Genomic DNA, 23432 nt, shown 5'->3' with positions numbered 1-23432 from the left:
ATTCCTTGATTATGAAGTTTCTTTCTTCTATTTCATTCATCCCTTTGACCACAGGAGAGGGGTTATCCATGTTCTGAGTCTCAGGAACCACTTCTTCTTGTTTGCTCATATTAACCATTTCCTGAGGCATGTCTGAGATGTGATCATAATCTTCTGAGGGGATGTTATTTTCTGCTATCTTGGCTTCTTGAATCATTTCGTCTACTATTTCTTCCGCAAATTTTCCCATTAGATTGTCAATGACATCTCCCAATTCTTTTTGGATTTTGCCCTCATCCGGCGTTGCAGGGGCCTCGTTGTCATTGGCAAATTTGGTTGGATTATTTCTAATCTGGGTAGGTGGTGACCCCTGTTTATCCCCAATCTGTGAATCCGTAATGATAAAGCCGCCAATGTCATTGTTGAATTGGATGTTAACCTTATTAGCTGGTTTCATCAGATTCCCTATATTTCTATTCTGGGTTTTTCTAACATTAGGGTTTAAACCGTATATCTCCTTCACAATCTCACCATTAAACCATTCGGGAATTAAATTATAATTCCCATCCATCATGTTGATGGATATATTTCTTAAATTATCAGTGCTTCTTTCTACATCTATTAGTATTTTAATGTTGGATTTGTTCGACCAGTTTTTTTCTAGGGCGACGAATTTACCTAAACTGTTGCCAATGTCAATAAGAATCTTGACGTGCATCAGTTCCATAGGTAGGCTGTGAATGATTATCCATCTAGATTCTGTGCTAAATTCGTGTCTATTTGGGTCAAATTTAGGTTTCCAATCTAGAAATTTAAAATTCATTCCTTTGTAAAACACCTGCTCACCCTCTAGCAATCTAGATTTTAATGATTCCTTAACGCATTCAATGAAGATGAATTTATTGGTTAAGGATATTATACTTACCTGGCCGCGGAACGTTTCTCTCCACCAGTTTGCTATTTCTGATGAGGATTGCCCACTGCCTTCCCATTTTGCAAATAATCCATGCTTAACGCAGTAATTTCTTAACTCCGTAGCGGCATTTGGGGCCGAGATTTGGATGGGCTCTGGCCTAGGGTTTTTTAGATTTGTGGATATCTATTTTCTAACAAGGATTTTTGGTTCCTTCCATGTTTTTTGCATTACATGAGTGTTTTTGATATTGGTATGATGTGTGGCTTCTCTGATTCTGGACGGTTTTATTGAACCCTCTGCCTGGAGTCTTCGAGGTTCAAGTTGAGACCATTTAAATTCTGCCTTTGAACCTAATGGCACCCTGTTTGCTTTGGTAGCGAAGGAGGGGATTTGTGCAGTAATGGGGACTGCCCAAATATGGGCTATGTCCAATGTGTCCCTAGCCTTTCTTTTTTCCGCATTAATGGTTCTCCTGCTTCGAACCACTTGCCATGGTTGATCCTGCAGAGGGGGAGCCCTTCTAGACATCGACGGAACCCCACTATCGCGCTCTTTGCTGTCTCTGTTTCAGAAATTCGCACTATCGAGAATTCGCAGAGCTGGATCTTTTTTTATTCTTAATAGAATTTTAATTATTCAAATCCCTCTAAATAAAATAACTATTAATAACTATAAAATTAAATAATATAAACATTAGAGTAAAAATATGCAATTTTTTAATGACTAAATGAAAAAAATATAAATTTATGATTAAAATTATTAAATTATTTTCTATATATTAAAGTGAATAATTTTTTTATGATTTTCAAAAGTATTAACAAATAGAACGAGTTCAATTTTTTTTATGTAAAATTATAATTATAAAGAATATACATATATTGAATTTATTTTTTAATTGAAATATTTTTGGTGTCATGTTAGTTCAATTTTATATTTAACTTAATTTAAATAGTGTGAATCAAATCTCTATAAATAGAAAATTCACTTTATTGACAATGTTATAAATAATTTTTTTATAGAACTTGTCTTATAGTCCATACTACTATTAGATGTAAAAATCTTCATATATCAATATAATTATGCCTATTACCTATTTTTTAAAAAAGTTGTTTTTATACAAATAGTTTCTACAATATATTAAGTTTAAAAATATAAAATATTTTAAAAAATACAAATTTTTTTTTTATAAAAGTGTTTATTTTTATTTTTGTATTGAATCAATGCATAAAAGAAAAATATACAATAAAGAAGTGCACTTCAAGGATTGCCACAAGAAACAAGTGAATTATGCAAAATGTTTTTGTTATTTGAAATGTTTTTACAACATATGTTTACAATAAATACAAGAGAGATATTACATCAAATGCATTTGTTGTTATTTGGTGTGTTGTTTGAGCTACCAGAAAAAAATGAATGATTAATGGGTATTGAGCAGCCATAAAAATATCGGGCCTATTAGCTAAGTACCTATATTCTTGCCTAAATGGTTGTCACGAACATTATTTGTTTTAGATTTCCGAAAAATCCCCTTATAACAACAAAAATTGTATTGGCCAATCAGGACACAAACAAATAATTTTTATAATATGTAAACTTAAAAATTGCACAAGTAACTTTAGAAAATAAAAATATTTTTAAAAACAAAAATAAAACCTTATTTGTAATTGGTTCAAATTAATTTTTTTAATAACTAGTTAACTGTAAAAAAAGAAAAACTCATTAGCTAACAACAAGTACTAATAACAAGTGTCAACATAACACTATATGTGACCAAATAAGAGATAAGAGTTTGCAGCCAAACATGGAGCCATAAACATCATATACAAGGTTTTGCAGCCTAGCAAGAAACTCATAATAAGAGATACAAAAGTTGCAACCAAACAAGAAGCCACAAATAGCACATAGAATCGTTCATAGACTAACTTAGAAACACACAACATAAAATTACACATGAAGGTCGAACTTGAAAAAACTTTGAAATTGGCTTGAACAAGGAATGACTTTTTTCAAATGTTGGAGAACTTGAAACTTAATACAAATCAAGAAGTAACTGATCTTGCTGTTGTTCATGGCAACACCCTACAACTGAAAGCAAATAAAGACAATTTGAAATAAGGTGTTGGTGAATAAACTGATTTGAACACCTTTAGTGTTTGTTCAATCTGGGGTTCAATGGCAAACCAGGAAGAAGGTTTAAATAGATGTTTTTAATGGAAAGCAAGCAAACTGATATTTAGATAACCAACACCAATTTCTTGCTCTTGTAAGATTACAAGACAATGGAATGGAAAGTTTAATAACAATGTCCAAAAGGACTATTTGGTTTCACAAAATAAGAAATCTTTTAGCCATATTGTTCAAATTAAATTTATCCTTCAATGTATGCCATAAGATCCGGTTAAAACAATTGAGCAACTGCCTGTTCCACCAGATGGAAGAGTTTTCGAAACTAAACCCATGCTGCAGTGAAACATCTTTCCAGTATAAGAACTCAATGATAACTTGCCAAGCCTTCCATATGAATTGAAGAGGAAAGGAGGCTTTTGAGCGGAAAAAAAGAGCAAGCAGAATCTTGTGAACTCAACCAACGTCTTGCGATTTTTTATTGGCTGTAGCAAGAATGATACGGTGACGAATGAGCTTTTTCCAAGGTTCTTCTGGTGAAGTTATTGGACTTCATTGATGCAGAGATAGGGAAAATTTTGAGTGAAATCAAAATCTTAAGATCTCTCTTCATCCATGATCCGAAATCCCGCCTTCAGTATGAGAAGTTTCAGGAATATGGTGTGGGTACGCAAAGCTATCTCCAGGAAGAGAAGCAACCCATGACTATAATGAAGCATAATTCGGATGGCGGGTTCCCTTCAATTCAAAAATGCGAGTATGGGATCGAATTATATTAATCAGAAGAAAAGGCTAATTAAGTTCGTTGGATTCAGTACTTTTTCTTCTTCAAAAGTAAGAGCAAACGATTCAAAACTCCATGAAAGTACCAACAACAAGAGCTTCCTCACTGCCGAAGTCTTTGTTGGTCTTTTGCAGGGCTGCACTAATAAGATATCCTTAGCCGAAGGAAAACAAGTGCACGCCCAAGTCGTAAAGGCTGGCCTATCTCTGGGCAATCATCTTCTTCACATGTATGCGAAATGCTTGTGCGCGGAGGATGCTCGCCGAGTGTTTGACAAAATGCAGGTACGAAACAGTTACTCGTGGAATACAATAATTGCAGTGTATGCTCAATGTGGTAATATTGCGCTCGCATCTTCCATTTTTAATGAAATGACTGCTAAAAATGAGTTTTCTTGGAATGCCATGATTGATGGATATATCAAATGTCGAAATTTAGAGGATGCGCGCAAGCTGTTTGACGAAATGCCTCAACGAAATATTTTCTCATGGAACATGATGATTGCAGGTTATGTGAAATGTGGGATTTTGGAAGTTGCTCGTGAACTGTTTGACAAAATGCCTGAACGGGACACAGTTTCTTGGAATGCCATGATTGCAGGATATGCTAAAAATGGACTGGCGGATCAAGCCTTGGCGCTCTACTGGGAAAGGTGGAGTTCAGGATTGAGACAGGATAAGTATTTGGTTGCCAGTGTGATCAGTGCTTGCGCAGGCTTGCTCGATTTGGAACAGGGGAAGACAATCCATGCTTCTGCTATTAAAATTGGACTCCTGTCGGATGCTTTTGTGGAGAGTGCTCTTGTTGACATGTATGCAAAATGCCGGTGTATAGAGGATGCTCAACAGGTTTTTAAGAAAATGTCTAAACGAGATGTAGTATCTTGGACGGCCATGATTTCTGGTTATTCATGTTGTGGAAACGTCGTAGATGCACGCCAGTTGTTTGACAAAATGCCTGAACGAAATGTGTTTTCATGGAATGCAATGGTAGGAGGATATGCACAGAATGGGCATGGGGAAGAAGCTGTAAGATTATGGCGTCAAATGCAGAGTACTAGTATTAAGATGAACAATGTTACTTTTGTTGGTGTTTTGAGTGCCTGTGCTAGCCTGGCAGTGTTAGAGCAGGGTAGGCAGATTCAAGGTCTTGTTATTAGAAGTGGATTTGTGTCAGATGTTGTTGTAGGTAGTGCTCTTCTTGACATGTATTCAAAATGTGGCAGTGTAGAGAGTGCACGGCAACATTTTGAAGAAATGCCACAACGAGATTTGATTTCGTGGAATTCTATGATTACATCATATGCCCAGAATGGCTACGGAAAGGAAGCCCTGCAGATCTTTGAACAAATGTTGCAGGTAGGCATGAAGGCAAACCACATTACCTTTATTGGTGTTCTTTCTGGATGCAATCATGCTGGCCTAGTGGAGGAAGGTTGTCGTTATTTTGACTCAATGAGTAGAGATTATTTTGTTACACCTATAATTGAGCATTATTCTTGTATGGTCGACATCCTTGGTCGAGCTGGGCACCTGGATAAGGCGTTGGATTTAATAAAAAACATGCCTTTTGAACCCAATTCTACTGTTTGGGGAGCATTGCTTGGTGCCTGCAGAGTTCATGGCAACACGAAACTTGGAAAACAAGTGGCAGAGTGCCTCTTCAAGTTGGAGCCAGAAAATCCTGGGCCTTATGTGCTGCTCTCAAACATCTACTCCGCAGCTGGCATGTGGGAAGATGCTGCAAAGATACGAAAATTTATGAAAGAGAGGGGTGTTAACACAAAGCCTGCGTACAGCTGGATAGAGGTTAATAATAAGGTGCATATATTTTATGTTGGAGACAGGTCAAATCCTGACAGAGAGGAAATCTATGCAACTCTGGAGAGACTCGCTACAGAGATGAAGTTGGCAGGGTATATTCCTGATATAAATTTTGTGCTACATGATGTGGAGGAGGAATACAAGGAACACCTCCTTTTGTATCATAGTGAAAAATTAGCTGTTGCTTTTGGTCTTATTCGCACACCTCCTGGGACGCCTATCCGCATCTTCAAGAATCTTCGTGTATGTGGTGACTGCCATACTGCGATCAAGCTTATATCTACTATCGCTGGAAGGGAAATTGTTGTGAGAGATGCTATTCGCTTTCATCATTTCAGGGAAGGCTCATGTTCTTGTGGGGATTATTGGTGATTAAGAGTATTTTTCATAAGAGAGTGGGATATTCAAAGATGATTTTTCCAGCAATATTAACAATGTTGAGCATGTACATTAAAGTTTCTGATGGGTGCCATATTGCGTGAATTTGTATGTTGGAGATAGGAAGATGTCTTATTCTCATCTGATGGCACTTTCAGTGGTCGCACCAATTTGTGAAAACACTATTGTATTTCACTCTAAGAGTTGCAAACTTGGGTTCTGCGTAATTATCTGTGATTTTAGCTCAGAAGATTTTGGAGCAAAGTACAATGAAAATGTTCATCGCAGATAATTCTGTTACCATGCCTACAGGCTACAGGTTATTTTTAAACGTATTATGGTTCTGCACCAAAGATTTGTCACTTGATTTTTTCAGCATATTTTAATGAAGACTTACACAAAATACATGCGGCAATTGATAAAAAAGTACCCCAAGTACCCCACTGTGTTTGAACAGGTGCAAATTTCTAGCCCATGGTCGCAAGTAGCAGCTTAAAAGCCTTCGTCTGTTAAGAATGCCACTACAGATTCAGGAGAAATATCAAAATTTTGCAGATTCGGTATTTGAAAGGTTTCATGGGACAACCTGTGCAATATAAAAACAAGCAGTGTCCTCCTCAATGGGACCCCACTGTAACGAGTATAAGTTTCATTTGGCTTATTGGTTGCTTTTGATCTATGGAATGCAATGCAGGCACATTCTTTGAAATTGTCTATACATGCTTTATGGGGATGTAATTCTAAAATTGTGAACTGCAAAGGATGTATATTTATTATTTCTATGTTGGTAATCTATTTACCAGTTCATTTATAATCAGCAAATTTGAAACAGTATACTTTCTCATCGCACCTTGACTGGTTCTGGATAGAAAATTAATCCAGGGAGAGGACCCAGCAGTTGTGCAAATTTGAAACAGTATACTTTCTTTTGCTCCTTGACCGGTTCTACATAGAAAATTAATCTAGGGAAGAGGACCCAGTAGTTGTGCACCCTAATTTCAAGCTTCTCAAAATTTTACATGGAAATTTCAAATCATTCGCAATATTTTACAGCAGCTTACTTGGCAAGTCCCCTGTTTATAACTAAGGTTTCAGGACCACAACATCAAGTATGGTGCCACATCAGCATGCTTTTTGCCAAGGTGTCCAAAACAGCCCCCCAAAAAGTGAGACCAATAGTTGTGCAAAATGGCTGCAGCTATTCTGGCTCCAAAATGGTCAAAACATACACCGTGATATTGACAACTGAAAAAATCACAGCCACAAATCGTGAAATCAATGGTCAATAACATGCGTATAACTTTCGTGTTATTGACAAAATGTGTTTTTTATGTGTTTTTTTGGAGCTAGACTAGCTGCGTCCGTGCAAAAGAGGCCCCTAGACTTGTGCAGCTGATGTGGCATCACATGATTGGTTGCTTTTTACATCTAATGGTACATTTCTTAGCAATAACAACATTAAAGTCACAACTATTGGTACAATGTATTGTAATTATTAATATATAAAAACACAAAAATTGATATTTAATGTTTCAAACAATAGTTTTTATTTGTATTATTATTGGAGCAAAAAGTATCAACAACCCTCACAACTATTCATACATGATCACCTATTGGTACTCTTCCCCTAAATATGCACTGCTTTTTCGGTTTGTATGTCTGAGCATCACTTAAATGTTTATGTCAGACTCGTGTTAGGTTGGACCATTAGAAAGGCAGTATGCATGGGAAATTTTTTGATTCTGAAATTTGAAAAGAACACGATTTTGAGACTAGAGTGCCATTCTTATTAATTTCTGGGAAAGACATTCATAATTTTTTTTCTATTAGTTTAACCAATGAATGAAAAGAATTAAATTTTTTTTTTATAATTTAAATCTGATTTTTATTTTATATGATTATAAAAATATCATTTTTCTCTATTCTATTGATTTGTGTTCAATTTCTCAAAATTTTTACAGATTGTTATCATGAAATGTAGTACCCCTACCGTAATCGATCTCTAACCTTGGTTTAATCTTGATTAGTTATCTTAATATAATGATTATTGTCAGATGTTTGATTTAACGCATAGCTATTGATGTGGTTTTCACTCTAGTATATGCTAGTCGGTTAGTGTACCTAGTTCGTGGTATCAACATTGAGCTAACGCTTTCATTAAGTTATTATATATGTATGCATGTATGATCTTTGGTTGCAGGAAATTTCAGGTACCATGCCGCTTGAATGCGAGGTTCGTCTTCACCTGGAATTGCAGGTTTGAGTGTACCTTTTTAATCCTTAGAGTTGGATTAGGTGGTCGTAAGACCCTAGTCGGCCTTAGTCGTGCTCAAGTGAGCATCGCCAGTCGTCGTCGGTAATCCCTTTTTGTTTGGGTTGCGAGTCGTCTGTTTGGTTGACCTTCTCGTTTTGCGTGCCTGGTGTGTTTGGTTAATTGATTAATTAGTCCTTAGTAATTATTTTGATTATTTATGCGTTTGTGCTTTGAAGATTAATGGACTAAATTAATCTGGTTTCCGTTATGCGATTTTCGTTGTTAATGAATTGCCTATTTTAAATTGGAAGTAAATTAGATTTAATGACTGATCTTGAATATTTAATGCATTTTATATATGCTGTTGAAAAAGAAGATTTGTATTTAATTGCGATAGGTTTAATTGCATTCGGTTGGCTTTTAAAATTTGAAAAGTTAAATCGTATTATTTGAGGAAATCGATTTTTAATTGATTAAGTAAGTCAATTTGTTCCTATAGTTGAAAAATGATTTAATTTTGTGAATTAATTGTAAATAAGAATTTTTATTCCGAAAAATGGAATTTTTGGGTCAACTCTTCCATATAACCCAATTTGGGGAAAAATTGGAGGATGGACAATTTTGGAGGAGATTTTGGTTGGAAGGGAATTTTGGGGGTTTTGGAAAGGAATGTTGCTGGATCTGACAGGTGGGCTCTCCCTCAGCCATACCAGGATTGCGAATTAAGGTAGGATTTTGAATTTGTTATTGAAAATCAATTTGATTGTTCATTATGAATTTGGCTGGAAATTTTAATGGAGATGGGTTTTTTTTCCTCATTGCTGTTTGGGTGTTTGAAACCCTTTGTTATTGGAAAGGATGAGAAACCTTCAAGTAAATATGACATCTAAACCTGTTCGTCTAAACCGAACTCATAGTAAATCAAAATTTATGTTCCTTATGAAATTGTGTGCTGGGCGTTTGTGTTTATTTATGAACTGTGTGTTAAAAAAAAAAAAAATTATTATTCATTTTTTTTGAGCTGGGCGCTTGTTTTAGTAGTGGGACTGTGCGTTGTTTTATTTTAAAACTGTGTTTTGGGGGTTGGAGGGCGGGGAGCGGAGCTCCACCCGCTCCTCCTCCCCTTCCCCCCTCGCACGTCCCCCTTCTTCCCCGCTCGTCCCTCTGTTTCTCCCCCCCGCTGGCGGTAAAAACTCGGGCCGCGGCACACTGCGGTGGCCGCAGGGCGCCGCGGACCTGCGGGCACCGCAGTGGCGCCGCCCGCATGGGCTCCCCTGCAGTTTGGTGTTGGACGGCGTTAGGGTTAGGGCACGGCCCGCCCTCGCCTCCATCCTTTTTAAAATGCATTTTTTGTTTAAAACAAAGTTTTTGTTTAAAACAAAGTTTTTTTTTAAAAAATGGTTTTTTTTTAAATGTATTTTTTTTATCATTCAAAAAAAAAAGAAAATGCATATGATTTGCAATATCATTTTAATGTATGGTATTTTAATGTTGAGTTTTAATGAGTTCTTAATCTTGATTAGGTGGCATAAGAATGATAAACGATAATTTGATATTGATTAATCCTATAATGGAGTTCGTAAGTTAATCATTTGAGAAATTGAAAAGTAGTGAAATATTTATCGTTGGGCATTAGAAATTTAAACGATATGCTTTGGAAATGATTATCTCCATTTAGATTCTCTTTTTATATTTTTTTTTATATTCCGTAATCCGTATAATGTATCTGGAATTGAAATTATGAATCTGTAGAGTTTGATTTTAGACCAGTATGTTAATGACGTTTTGATTGGAGATTAAATATCTTATTTTAATTGTTTAATGGTTGTCTGAATTTTATTAATATGATTTGGTTAAAAACTCATTATGGCTTAATTTGCCTGTTCGATGCCTTGAACCTTAGGAGTTAGAAAACCAAGAACAACCTATCCCTTGATGAGGTAGATAACTGTAAGCTGATTTAGATCTTGTAGAAAACTTGATCAATTTTAATGATTAAATCAATTTGAGGAAATATTGTCTTTTCTGATTATTGCCTTGCGAGTTTAATTTCTGTATTCGCCTTTAATTAAGAAATGGCATGTTTTGCATTGTTTAGTAGGACCCTGTCGTATGGATTGACTTGGGGTACCTGTTTCAGTCCTCGATTCCGAGTTGACTGTTGTATTGTGGTAGTGTCGTTTTGATCATATCCTCTTTGTGTGAGTCGAATGATGATTCATGGTTGACCTTAGTTTGTCAGGTCTCTAGTTAGAGAACCGTCAGTAAGTGTTCACCTTTGAGTCGTGTTTGACCAGATGATTGTTTGTCCCTTCTGGAACTCCGTTCGTCTGACCATGTGTATTCCTTGGTTTTGAGTTCGTCTGAGTTTAGTCTAGTGTCGTATGGGAAAGTGGCTTTCGATTGGGGGCCGCGCCCAAAGTGGCTGCTGGGTAACCCGTCGAAAGTGAGTCTAATAAGTGATAACCTAAATAGATTAGAATGTAATCTCTAAATAAGATAATGTGCCTCACACATGGGACGAGTGCTATCATAGATTCGACATGCTGTGAGAAGGCCTGAAATGGCAAACCATCTTCCTTGTCTTCGCGAGAGGATGTGTGGGTCCACATGAGACTTGGATGGGCCGGAAGCTCAGATTAGGTTGCCAGGGTGACCCAGTGTATGGGGCCGGGACCTATGAAGACTTGCCATGGTATCCATACCAGGTTGTGTGATGACACTTGTCCCTACGTTCGCTAGTGTGTTGTCGTTTTGTCCTGTTAGGAGTACCTTGTGAGTCATCCTTTTTGTCTCTACCCTTGCGAGTGTCAGTTTCATGTTAGACCTTGGGTGGTGATGACTCAGTTTTATGGATGCTCTCATGGACCTCTTGTTTTAGCTTTGATTATGTTCAGCTGGATCTTGTTCTTTTAAAGGATCGTTTATGTATTATTGACCGATGTGGTCGCTTGTATATTGTTTATATTTCGCCTTGATGGCTGGATTGTAATGGTGTAACCTCTTGTATTCTTAACCTTTATTAATTATCAGAGGGGTCTTGCAGTTGCGCAGACCCGGAGATGTAGCCCTCTAGGGGTGAACTCCGAGATCATTATGGTGTTATGTGATGCATTCTCTTATGTTTCCTTTATTCAGCTTTATCATGTGTGAATAGCTTATGTTAGAATGGTTAAGTGGATAAATGGAATTAACTTTAAACGTTTATATGTGGTTCCTCCTTGAATGCCATGGTGATCGAATGCATAAGTAGTTTAGATGAGATTTATCGTAGATGCTAGAATGCAATCGTATTTTGAAATGCAATAGGTTGGAATATGAAAGAATGTAACTTAGAGTAATGAATTATACTCAGTTGTTGTTAAGGAATTTAAATATGCTTGGAAAGATCTCTTATGTTATGATGAAATTCTAGAGTATTAGAATGTTAGATGTATGACTTGTAATTTTAAATGTAAAGCTTGAATGGAAATTATGAATGGATCTTAATGGATGAATCTTCGCTTGTGGTTTATATTTCCATCTTTTGAAAGAAGTTATCCTGATTAAGAATTATCTCGTGATTAAAATATTCAGTTATTGGATTAATCGTGTGAGTTAAGTGAATTGTGAAATTGAAGTAATCTCGTTGGGAAACTCTTTAGGTGTTAGTTGATGTCTTCCGCTATGTAATCTGAATCTTTGATATCTTGTTGCTTCTTATGTGTTGTAACTTTAAAAAAAATAAAATTTTGCACTCTATTCTTGTGTATGGCTTAATCCCTTCGGGGTTTCCTAGCGGGGCATTACATGAAATACATCATTTATTACTATCACTGTCATATTAATACATGAACTATCTATTTACTATCAAATTAATTGCATTTGAGAAACTCCTAATTTAAAACCCCCTTTGGGAGAAGTAGCTACCTTGATAAAGAAGTCTACATCTAGATCCGGTTTGATGCTTGTTCGCTTCTCACGATGCGAAATTTCTTGCAGTAGCTCTGTGATCAACATAAATATCGGTATGGTCACAAAATTGAGAAAACAATGAATGCACAAGAACTCACCATATCTTGATCTGACACCTTGACATTGGCCAGAGAAATCCAGTGTTTCCCCTACAGTCATTTTCGAATAGTGCAAATCATGTTGGCTAATGCAAGCGGATGTTCTTGGTGGTACAAATTCTGTCAATAAGTGTTCCTTGTAAGTCAACAATTCCGGTAATATGTGGAAACGCATGTAATCACATTAGTATTTTCTCTATGACAAACAGACTATAAGAAGCAATTTGTTGTCATCACCAAGATCAACTTAGAGGTGTGGGACCTAATAAAGACAACAATTGTATCCAAACATTTCAACAGGCATGAACAAGCACAGGTTTTTATTTGGTCATGTTGCTCGTCATACCTACTCATTCACTTTAAATATCAATTAATTGAATTTCAAAATTTTAATATATTTTATTTATAAAAATTTATAATTGTAAAAGTAATGGTTTTATTATATTTGTAAATCTAGATGTGAGATATGAAATGAGTTGGTTTTTTTATCTTCTTACTATCCCCGTTGTTCATGTGCAAGCTTCAAATATAGATTAACAAAAATCTTGGATAGAGATCGTGTACACACATTAGAGATTGTTTTGTTAATGACTACCATCTATAAACTGCAAAATTCCTTTCATCCTAAGTAACATGGTAGTGAGAAAGCTTGACTTGTTTGTGCTAAAACAATTGCTATTAGTTACTTGTACATGTTATAAATTGAAGTTAACATCCATCTTTTTGGTCTCTCTCTCTCTCTCTTCATCTCTACTTTTATCTACTCTAAATTAACCACACTATTGGCAAGAACCTAACACATTGTGTCTCTTGTTAATAAATTGTTACTCTAATTTTTTAAAGTAGCGAAACAAAGTAGTTGATTTTCAGATAGACAATTTCAATATATTCCAATATTCCAGACAGTTGTTTGGATTTGTAAACCTTTTTTTTGCATCAAACAATGAGAGGTTTTATGATGGGTTGGTTAGTTTGCCCTTAAAGTGTGGAATATTTCTAGTCTTTTCTCAAAGATAAAGACATTCTATGAGATACACATTTTATTTCTTGTATTCCATGACATCATAAATCTTGTATCCTTAGGCAAAATAGATATTTTGCATCACCCGAATTAGTAGTTTAGAAGGTAGATTTCGAACGCTACAAATTTTGTTCTTCTTGCATCTTTAGATTTTGAGTGTAACTATCTCCAATTTTTCATTGAAGGTCAGACTTTACTGATTTCAAGAAATAAAGTGGCATCTTAAGACCCTGTTTTGTGTTACATCTTTGTGCACTTACTCTCCATTGTTAGCTTAACTGATCTTATTCTAGTAGATTGGTATCAAAAATGTTGTTACATCCCTCTTTTACACAAATGTTCAATTGTCTTATTTTGCTTTGAAATATGATGTCATCATGAACTTTATATGAATTGTGGATTCATGGTTTCTTTCTAAATGCTATTAGTTAAGCAAATATGTGAATTAATGATATGACATTGAAAAGCTTAATAGATATAAATTTTCAGCTAACTACATTTTTGATATGTATATACTCCCTTATACTATCCTTTATTGATTTCTCCCATGGTTGCCTCTTTACCATATCATATATAATGTTCCGTGTTTTGATATGTTTATGTGAGCACTTCCTATATCCATAGGCTACACTACTTACATTTTATGAGCTCTTATTTTGATGTTTTACTGGTTAGTGATACACACCATGCTAACATCAAACTAGTAATGTGAATGCCAAACTTATATATGCTTTCTAGTATATGTTTCTTTTTTTGCATTTTTATTCTAGGCATTATCTTGAGTAAGTTTTTTGATATGTATGTCGCGTCTTCATTGAAATTCTGATTGTGCTGATTAGGAGCAAGCTTAAACAACACACTCCAAGCTTCAATTTATTTAGGTGGTTCATCTGAAATCACACTAATAGGTAGGCTCTACTGAAAAAGACTCTGTGATTTCAGATGAGCCACCTACACAAGTCAAAGCTTAGAATGTCATTTAGACCAAAATTGCTAATTGTAATACATGTTTCTCCATACTAAACTACATCCTTTTTTATGCAACTCTTCATAATGTTCTGTTCTACATTTTTACACTATTGTTCAGTTCATTGTAGCCATTCCACCTAAATTATAAACTTTATTTACTTGTGCTTACTGTGTCAAATTTGAGGTTTTTTAACATATTATATTCAAATATCATTCAATTAAATGACTAAGCAATTAATAAAAAAATTCATTTTATTTATATTTAAAAATTAAATATTTATATTATTATTTGAAATATCAAATTTATTCCACTCCAAAACTTAATAATGGAAGAAGATTCTCAACTCAAATTTATATTAGCTCAAAAGAGGTAGAAATTTCAAACAATCCCACAAACTTGCTTTCTCTCTTACTAAATTAGACATAAAAAAACATATGAAGTGATATATCAGAACTAGAGAAACATAGTTGTTTCATTATTGAATTACAGAATTACCCCCCACATGCAATGGAAGACTGAACTTATATTAGCAGAGAAGAATTTCATCGCATGATTGCACTAAAAGACAGAGGATTGGTAACTCTTCACAATATTTATGCTAGCCATAGAATATTCTGTACCATTAGATTGCAGCAACACATTGGAGACAAGGATAAGCTCTGGAAGAAGTTCTGGTGATTAAATGCCTAAACTCATGAACATCCACAAACCCATCTCCATTATAATCTACACTCTCAATCATGCTCTCGCAGCAACTCAAATCTTTCCCCAATCTGGAGAGAACATCAGCCAACTCCACTGCACTGGTAAACCCATCTCCATTTTGATCAAACACATTAAATGCCTCACTAATTACCTTCTCAACCTTCACATTATCCATTTCCTCCTCCTTATTTGCAAATACAATTCTATAGAACTCAACAAACTCAATTAAAGTGAGAAAGTCATCACGACATGCAGACACTGATCTCACAGCTAATTCCACCTCCTCCTTTGGCATTTCCAAACTTAATCTCTCCAAAAACCTCTGTAGGCTAGATGAATCTTGTTTTCTACCACTATCAACTACTCTAAGCCTTGGTACTCCTCAATCAGCCTCTCTACTATTAAATAGTATTTCAATAGAAAAAAATCTTAACTACCAGACACAAAGCAAGGGTATTTCTAGTGGTTGAAAGTGGCCAAGGAAGGTGGGAGGAAGCTGCTTGAAGAATATCAATTTCAGTAGAATTGGTCATTTGTAACATTATTTTATCTATTGAAACCTCGTTCAAGTAAACTATTAGTAAATGCATTTATTCAGACCTCTAAAACATCAATTCCACAAACGGACACTTGGGGGCAAAATAGAAGTTCAAACCACAATTATAGTTGTCTATCCTTTCCTTTGTAATTCCGTACGTGTACGTGGAATCAAATTATCTTTGGACCCCACTCTCTTGTAATCAGAAGGACGTGTCCATCCATTCTCTAAACAAAAATGAAGCAATTTTGACGTTTGCAGGCAAAGGAAGCATCGTGAAGCATTCCAAAAGCAATTTCATTGGAGGAAAATCCACGTGAAATATGAGGTCAGAAGAAGCTTACTTGTACACTACAAAAATCTCATGATTGTGCATTATTGGTATGGATCTTGCTAAATGACACGATTGGAGGAATGGACAAATTGCCTTCAATGGCATTAATAGAGATTAATTTTACTTGTGTATTACAGATTCATTTGGTCAGAAAAAATAAATATTGAACATAATTGTATGTTGGAGTCAATCAAATGTGTATTGTGTATAATTGTATGTTGGAGTCAATCGTGTATTGTGTATTGGATATCATATTATCCTAATTGAATTAAATTGAAATAAAAATTTAATGAATAGTTGTGATTTTAAAATAAGATTAGATATCTTATATAAGAGAAGAGGATTAATTCTTTTTTTTTTTTGTGTGTACAAACTATAGTCTTGATTTCCAAATGTGATAGATAAAAAGGTCATCATATAAGAAGACATTATTAATTCTTTCAATTTTTTGCATATAAATTATAGAGTCCTGATTCCCAAATATGATAGCTAACAAGGTCATCACAAAAGAACCTTCATTAGTGTGCTTCGAAAATATATGAATTTAGCACTTTTAATTTAATTGGAAGATGTTTTGTTGACTAAGTTATAACTTATTGTGAAAAAAATAGTAGTAACCTGGCAGTTATTACAAATATTAGTACTTAAAGCAACGATGAATGCTAACACCTTGCTTTAAATCTCTAGGGAAAGAACCAAATTTCATTGTTATTAAATATTTAATCTAACCAGTATTTCATGTGCATTTTTGATATCAGGGGCAATACATATTTTTGGAATATTGAAAGATGAGACCAATTTGTGAAATTCGCATATAGGGGAAAGGACCCAGTAGTTGAGCGCATTCCAATTCTCGTGATAGAAGTTATTGATTTAATACCCCCATACTTGTTGATTTAATGTCCAACTTTTGTACAACATTGCACCAATAGTTGTATGATAAGTACCAATAATTGAATGAAATATACAATTTGTTGCGAAAAGTAACCAGTCATGTGATGCCACATCAGTTGCACAAGTATTGGGGCCCTTTTGCACATATTTTGGTCTCACTTTTTTTTTGGGTTGTTTTGGACACCTTGCCAAAAAGCTTGCTGATGTGGCATCATATTTGATGATGTGGCCCTGAAACCTTAGTTATAAGAAGGTGCCTATAAAAAAATTGGAGTGATTTGAAATTTCCACGTAGGATTTTGAGAAGCGCGAAGTTAGGGTGCACTACTACTGGGTCCTCTCCCCTAATTGAAATGTTCTTTAAGTGAAGGTTTGAATTGGTTTCAAATCAAGCATTCATAACAAGATGTTTTAAGATCTCCCACGCATGTCCGCGTTTTTGAAAACCCGCTCTGTTGCGCTTAACGACTCTTTTGTGCCTGAGTTCCCTCCTACCTTGGACCTTGGTGTTGTTGGTGCTTGCCATGGTGTTCTACCTAGCACTTTTGATGTGCCTTCTGTGGTATACCCTCCCCTTACCAGAGCTACTGGGTCCAGGTACGATGCTCCCTAGGTGAATGGTGATGCTGTCATTCCTCATGGGATTTGCTTGGTGCTTACCCTTCTGCACTCATTTCCTCTCGAATAGGTGCCACTACTACCCTCCCTTCTGGTGGGGATGTTGTAGCCTCTGGTTTTTTGTTGAGGGTGTTATCGTGGGTACTGGTGCTGCTCATTTTGGTACTGCTAATGCTACCAATGTTGCAGGTTCTAAGGTTTCCAGACCTTTTGCTGGTGGGAATAGTTTTGCTCATGTGGCTAGATTTACTGCTCATCCTTCCAAGGGGATCCATCCTTTTCCTTGTGCCAAGACCTCTCCTATGGTGGTCTATGGTCTGGAAGTTGCTAAGAATATTGATTACTACCAACGCACAACATTGGTATGTAGATTTACGGGTCTCTGGCCTTCTCTCCCGGATCTCCATCGTTGGGTGAGTGTTTCCTGGAAACCTTTGGTTGCCTGTAGTATTGAGTTTTTCCCTTGTGCTAAAGGCTTTTTCATTACTGCTTTTACTTCTTCCCATGACCGTGATTTGGTTTTGGGCAAGTTGTGGGCTTGGGGAGACCACTCTCTCTTTGCCAAACCCTGGACAACTTCCTTTAACCCTCTTAATGAACCACTCAATGTACATTTGATTTGGATTCACCTACCTAATCTTCCTCTTAATTTTTGGGAGCACTCCTGTTATGAGGCCATTGGTAACTCTATTGGCCGATTCTTGAAGGTTGATGATACCACATCCTCCATGGGTCATTTTACCTTTGCCTGCATTTTAATCAACATTGACATTTCCGAGCCTCTCATTGGGGATGTGGTTCTTATGGTTCGGAAAAAGCCTTGGATTCAATCATTGGACTATGAGGGCCTTCCCTTTCATTGCAGAAGGTTCTTCTTTATGGGTCACTTAGCCTCAGACTGTTCGAGCTCTCTCAACACAAAGGATCTACTACTTGGTGGAGGGACGCTACTCTTAATCATTTGATGGTCAATGCTGCTGATACTGATGACTCCTCTTAGGTAGATGATGAATCCTCTCAAGATGAGGTTGTGCCTCTTACTGCTATTGAATCTCCTATTGAACCCCTCAGTGGGCTACTGACTTGACCTCCTCTGGCCCTATGATTGCTGTTCCTGTTCTACATCATCGATCCACTCCTGCCGAATATGCTCCTGATTCTGTTTTTTTTGTAATAGCCTGCTGATGTTTTGTTGCAACAACTTGCTACCATTCTGCTATAACAGTGTACTGCCGATGCTAATTGTAACTCTACGAGGCCCTCCCCACCCAATCCTTCTTTTGATGGTCTTAATGATAGTATTGTCTAGACTATGGTTCATTGCAGGTGGACGAGAAAATCATCCCCACTCCCCCAAATTTTCCCTGGCTCAGATGATTCTCCCCATCTTTGAGCTGGGTTTTGGGTTGTTGCAGATTTGATAGGTTCTTTTCATCTATCCGACCTTGGTTCCTCTGGGGTTCGTACCACTATTTTGTTGTTTCCTTTACTATCTTTAGGCTGTGTTTTTAAGGGTCAACACCCTTGTCTGCTGTTTTTGTAATGTTGATAGTCTTTGGCTATGTTAAGGGTCAACACCCTAGTTAACACTTCTTAAATAATAAAAAACATGATGTTTTAAAATTAATTCTACTCATGGAAGTATTTAGTGTCTATAATAGGTTGCTAAGATCCTATATCATGTGAAGATATAATTTTTTTTGCTACTCTGTATTATAATAATTAGTTGTCATTCCCATACATGGTAATGTGATCCATACCCTAAAATATAACATGTTAAAGAGGGAATTAGTAACCTCATAAGAGATATGCTACTTGGATTTTTCCCAACATTGACTATGATTCATTTGAATTTTAACATTAAGATGAATGAGTGTTTAATATATTACTTAACTAAAAAACTCATGAAGATTTGACTAGATGAAACAAGCATGAAGAAGGTTAGTGATTGTGAAGTGACTATGTTATGGCTGTGAAAATTCTATTTCATATTAAGAGAATGAGATTTTTTTGTAAATTACAATTAACATTGATATTTGTGATGTTTCTGACATGTTGCAATCAATTGGACACATTTATAAGATGTATACTATACTTGGATGTAACATAATGGGGTAAGGAGATATTAAAAATATATTAGATCATTACTTCCATAAGGACATAAGTTATACTAGTTAGATGGTAAACTGTTGATAGATTACAAGTATTATTTCAAAATTTATACCCTTTAATTATCTATGAGGTCCTTGTTAGATGGAAATCATTATTATTACAATGTTGGGTCATAATATGAATGTGTAGTTTGAAATGTTTCTTCATATTATGACCATTGAAATCTAAGTACAACTAGTATTGCTATTATAGGAATTCAATTATCATTGACTATTGATGACACATTTATCATGAATGTAAAGTATGAATAATTTCTAATTTGTGAACTAGACTATTAAATAATATTAGGTTGCACCATAAGGTAAATAAAACCAACATGTTAAGATTATTAGTAATAACATTTTCAAATGCATATCTTTATATGCTAATTTGATGGATGTAGTGTTGCTAATTATCTTGAGTATGACTCGAGCATTGATCATGCTTAAAGAAACTTTATAATTACTATTGTATATCTTTCAAAATTCAAGTGATTTTTATTTGGTCTTGTAGATGCATGTAATTTTTTTATCAAGAAGAATTTTATAATATAATGTGATTATGATATCAATATCACTGAATTATATTATGACGAGACATTGCTTGGAGCCGTATTAAGGCTTTTGCTTAATTGTTACATGATGGTATTTTTCCTATTACTACCTTGTGTTCTAATATGACCATATTTATTTCATGTCGACTATGCATTATTGTAGTTTATAGATTTGAATCAAACACTTTGTCCTTGTAACACAACATTGTCTAAGATGTTTCACTAAGATGCTTAGTTGTGTATAAAGATTAACTAATATTTGGAACCATTGTATATAGAGGTAATTTATAAGACTCGTTCTTAGTAATATTTTGGATCCTAACATGTTAAATTGATTCATTAAGTAGAATCATATATAATTGTATTTTAGTTTTTCCTACATGATCTTCCTAGGTTATGCTAGTCTCTAGTTTCTTTAAGGAAACCTTCTATCAAGATTGGAAATCTTGGATAGCTATACCTTGTTGATGTATGCAACAAATGGTTGTTTCTAATATTTTTGGTATGTGACAAATGGTTGTTTCTAATATTTTTGTAGGTTATCATAACTTAGAAAAGTGCAAGTTCTCAACCTAGTAGTAGCTTAAATTTGAATAAAATTGAATGTGACTTAAATGTTGTTGGGAAGTAGTCATTTAGGTAGTCCTTTCGTGAAAGATGCCCTAGAACCAAGATATTTGTAGATTTGATTTGGGAATAACTTTAGTGTTCGAGGGTTGTTCCTAATATTGATCTACCCTCCCTCTTTAGTATGTTTTATCTTGAGGGTTACTTTGCATTAGATAGTTGTGAACTCACCTTAATATGTTCTAGAACTATATAGATTAGGGCCAATAAAAGATAGTATATATCATTATCAAATCTATCCACTTTGAAGTTTGAGGTGTTTGGCTTACCAAAATCTATTATAGTGAATGAAATTTTAGAGTCATTGTCATCATGATCTATCTATGATGTAAAAGTATGAGAATGCTAGTGGACTTGGTTAAACATAAGAACATTACAATTTTGTGTTGAATGTACTTTGATATTATGTCTTGGCTTAGTGATAAGTATAGGAAGGTATAGGTTAGCATTTAGACATAGTTAAGTTTACTCCTCACAAGAGATGAAGATGTGTGATATTTGACCATAACATGGCTATGAGCATGTTTAAGAGACCTACTAACTTTTTATCTAATGATAATATAAATTTAAGCTATTATCTTAATATTTATAAATGATCTATGATTCTAAATATTTAATAGACCTACGCTAAGATTAGAATGATCTTTACGATTTGCCTTGCCATCGTGGACATGCAATAGTATGTATTACTGAATATGAATGGTTTTTTTCTTGAAATGACTTGCAATAAAAAACACGTGAGAAAATTCTCCACTATTATTAGTACTTGCCATTAGGTAATACTCTTGTGATGAAAATTCTTCTTTCATGCTTAAATAGTTATTAAAAAATATTATTTAGATCAATTAGAAACAAATATTTTCTTTCTTTTAACATTTTTAACTTATTTTTTGAGTATACATGCATATTTTATAATTTTATAATTTTAAAAAAAAAAATTTCTTGTAAACCATTGGCTAATATTTTTTGGCCTGTTATTTCGGAAGCACTCATTATCTCTGTTATTTCTGCAGCACTCCCATTTTTGTCGATGCCACTCCTCCAGCTCATAATTGTTTTTGATTCACATAGCTTCACACTCCAACCTTTGCAGGGAATTCAAAATGTAAGCATTATAGTCTTATTCTGGGTATCTGTTTTTTTTAGTAATATTTTCAATTTTTAACTCTTTCTGCATTTTTGACGAAGCACAAAATTCCATGGTTGGAGCGTTTAACATCACGTTTTCCTTCTTTTTTATAACATTTTCCATCCGAATATAAGCCTCACTTCGGCTACTTTATACAAAAATTTGAATAATAGAAGAAAATTCTCAAAATTTATATTAGCCATAAGAGGGTACACATTTCAAATAGCCCCACAGAGTTGCTTTCTCGCTTACTAAAATACACAAGACAAACATAGAAAGTGATATATCAAAACTGGAGAGGTACACGGTTGCTTCCTTTCCGAATTACAGAATTCTCTACCACATACCATGGCATACATTTGAAGTTATATCACCAGAGAAAAATTTATAACTCTCTAGATATTTATTCTTGCCGTTAAATATTGTGTGCCATTAGACTGCAGCAACGCATTGGAGACAAGGATTAGCACCAGAAGTAGTTCTGGTGATTAAATGTCTAAACTCATGAATATCCACAAACCCATCTCCATTATAATCTACACTCTCGATCATGCTCTCGCAGCAACTCAAATCTTTCCCCTCCACAAAACCCAATCTGGAGAGAACATCAGCCAACTCCATTGCACTGATAAACCCATCTCCATTTTGATCAAACACATTAAATGCGTCACAGATTGCCTTCTCTTCAACCTTAAGATTTTCAGCTTCCCCTTCCTTTTCTGCAAATAGGATTCTATAAAAGTCACCAAACTCCATGGCAGTCAGAAAATCATCACCACATGCAGACACTGATCTCACAGCCAATTCCACCTCCTCCTTGGGCATTTCCAGACTTAATCTCTCTAAAAACCTCACTATCTCATCTGAACTAACTCTTCCATCACCATCTTCATCCAATGCTCTAAACATACTTGCAAGACACTCAGCCTCCTTTTCTGCATCTTCCTCAGAGATTTTAGCTGAATCAAAATCTTTTGACTCAAAACATGGACTACTACCATTGCTACTTTCTTCTTTCAATATTTTCTTATTCCTTGCTATGGGTTGCTTGGACTTGGACTTTTCATCTTCAGCAATGCCATGATCGATATCAGTATGCTCATTAGGACCATACTGATCAACGCTCTTCTTTGGACTGACGAGAGAACCATAATACCAACACCCATCATTAACATCCAACATTGAAGACATCTTTGATAAATTCCTAGCTTGCTTCTCCTATTCTCTAAACTATAGATGAATCTTGTTTTCTACCACTATCAACTACTCTAAGCCTTGGTACTCCTCAATCAGCCTCTCTACTCTTAAATAATATTTCAATGGAAAAAATCTTGACTACCAAACACAAGTAAAGGTCTGAGAGTAGCCAAGGAAGGTGGGAGGAAGCTGCTTGAGAAATATCAATTTTAGTTGTATTGGTCATTTGTAACATTATTTGATCTACGGAAACCTATTTCTAGAACAAGTTTAATAAATGTATTTTTCCAAAGGTCTAAAACGTCAATGACTGCATAAATGAGTTCCACTAAGAGAACCACACAGCCCTTCAATCAGAAGGCCGTATCCATCCATTGTCTAAAGT

General features: G+C 35.2%; 3 protein-coding genes across 3 annotated transcripts; 1 reads left to right on the top strand and 2 right to left on the bottom strand.

Moving 5' to 3' along the window:
- Positions 1–2944: 2944 nt before the first annotated feature.
- On the top strand, positions 2945–6797 carry LOC131056716 (pentatricopeptide repeat-containing protein At4g02750). The gene is made up of 2 exons (XM_057990974.2): positions 2945–4087; positions 4311–6797. Exon 2 carries the CDS (start codon positions 4361–4363, stop codon positions 5996–5998), a length of 1638 nt encoding a protein of 545 aa, XP_057846957.2. The 5' UTR covers positions 2945–4087; positions 4311–4360; the 3' UTR covers positions 5999–6797.
- Positions 6798–14923: 8126 nt separating this feature from the next.
- On the bottom strand, positions 14924–15301 carry LOC131056711 (calmodulin-like protein 7). The gene has a single exon (XM_057990969.2). The coding sequence runs from the start codon at positions 15299–15301 to the stop codon at positions 14924–14926; it is 378 nt and encodes a 125-aa protein (XP_057846952.2).
- A 6981-nt stretch (positions 15302–22282) lies between these two features.
- Positions 22283–23041, bottom strand: LOC131056703 (calmodulin-like protein 3). Its single transcript, XM_057990952.2, has one exon. It carries the CDS (start codon positions 23039–23041, stop codon positions 22283–22285), a length of 759 nt encoding a protein of 252 aa, XP_057846935.2.
- Between the last annotated feature and the right edge of the window lie 391 nt (positions 23042–23432).

This window comes from Cryptomeria japonica, chromosome 7 (genome assembly GCF_030272615.1).
Source record: "Cryptomeria japonica chromosome 7, Sugi_1.0, whole genome shotgun sequence".
In the NCBI taxonomy this organism is placed as follows: domain Eukaryota; kingdom Viridiplantae; phylum Streptophyta; class Pinopsida; order Cupressales; family Cupressaceae; genus Cryptomeria; species Cryptomeria japonica.
Note: the sequence above shows the minus strand (reverse complement) of the source record. Positions and strands in the feature narration are given on the sequence as shown.

Coding starts and splice junctions, on each gene's coding strand:
- LOC131056711 (XM_057990969.2), bottom strand. CDS start 15,301: ATGCCAAAGGAGGAGGTGGAATTAGCTGTGAGATCAGTGTCTGCATGT.
- LOC131056703 (XM_057990952.2), bottom strand. CDS start 23,041: ATGTCTTCAATGTTGGATGTTAATGATGGGTGTTGGTATTATGGTTCT.
- LOC131056716 (XM_057990974.2), top strand. CDS start 4,361: ATGCCTGAACGGGACACAGTTTCTTGGAATGCCATGATTGCAGGATAT.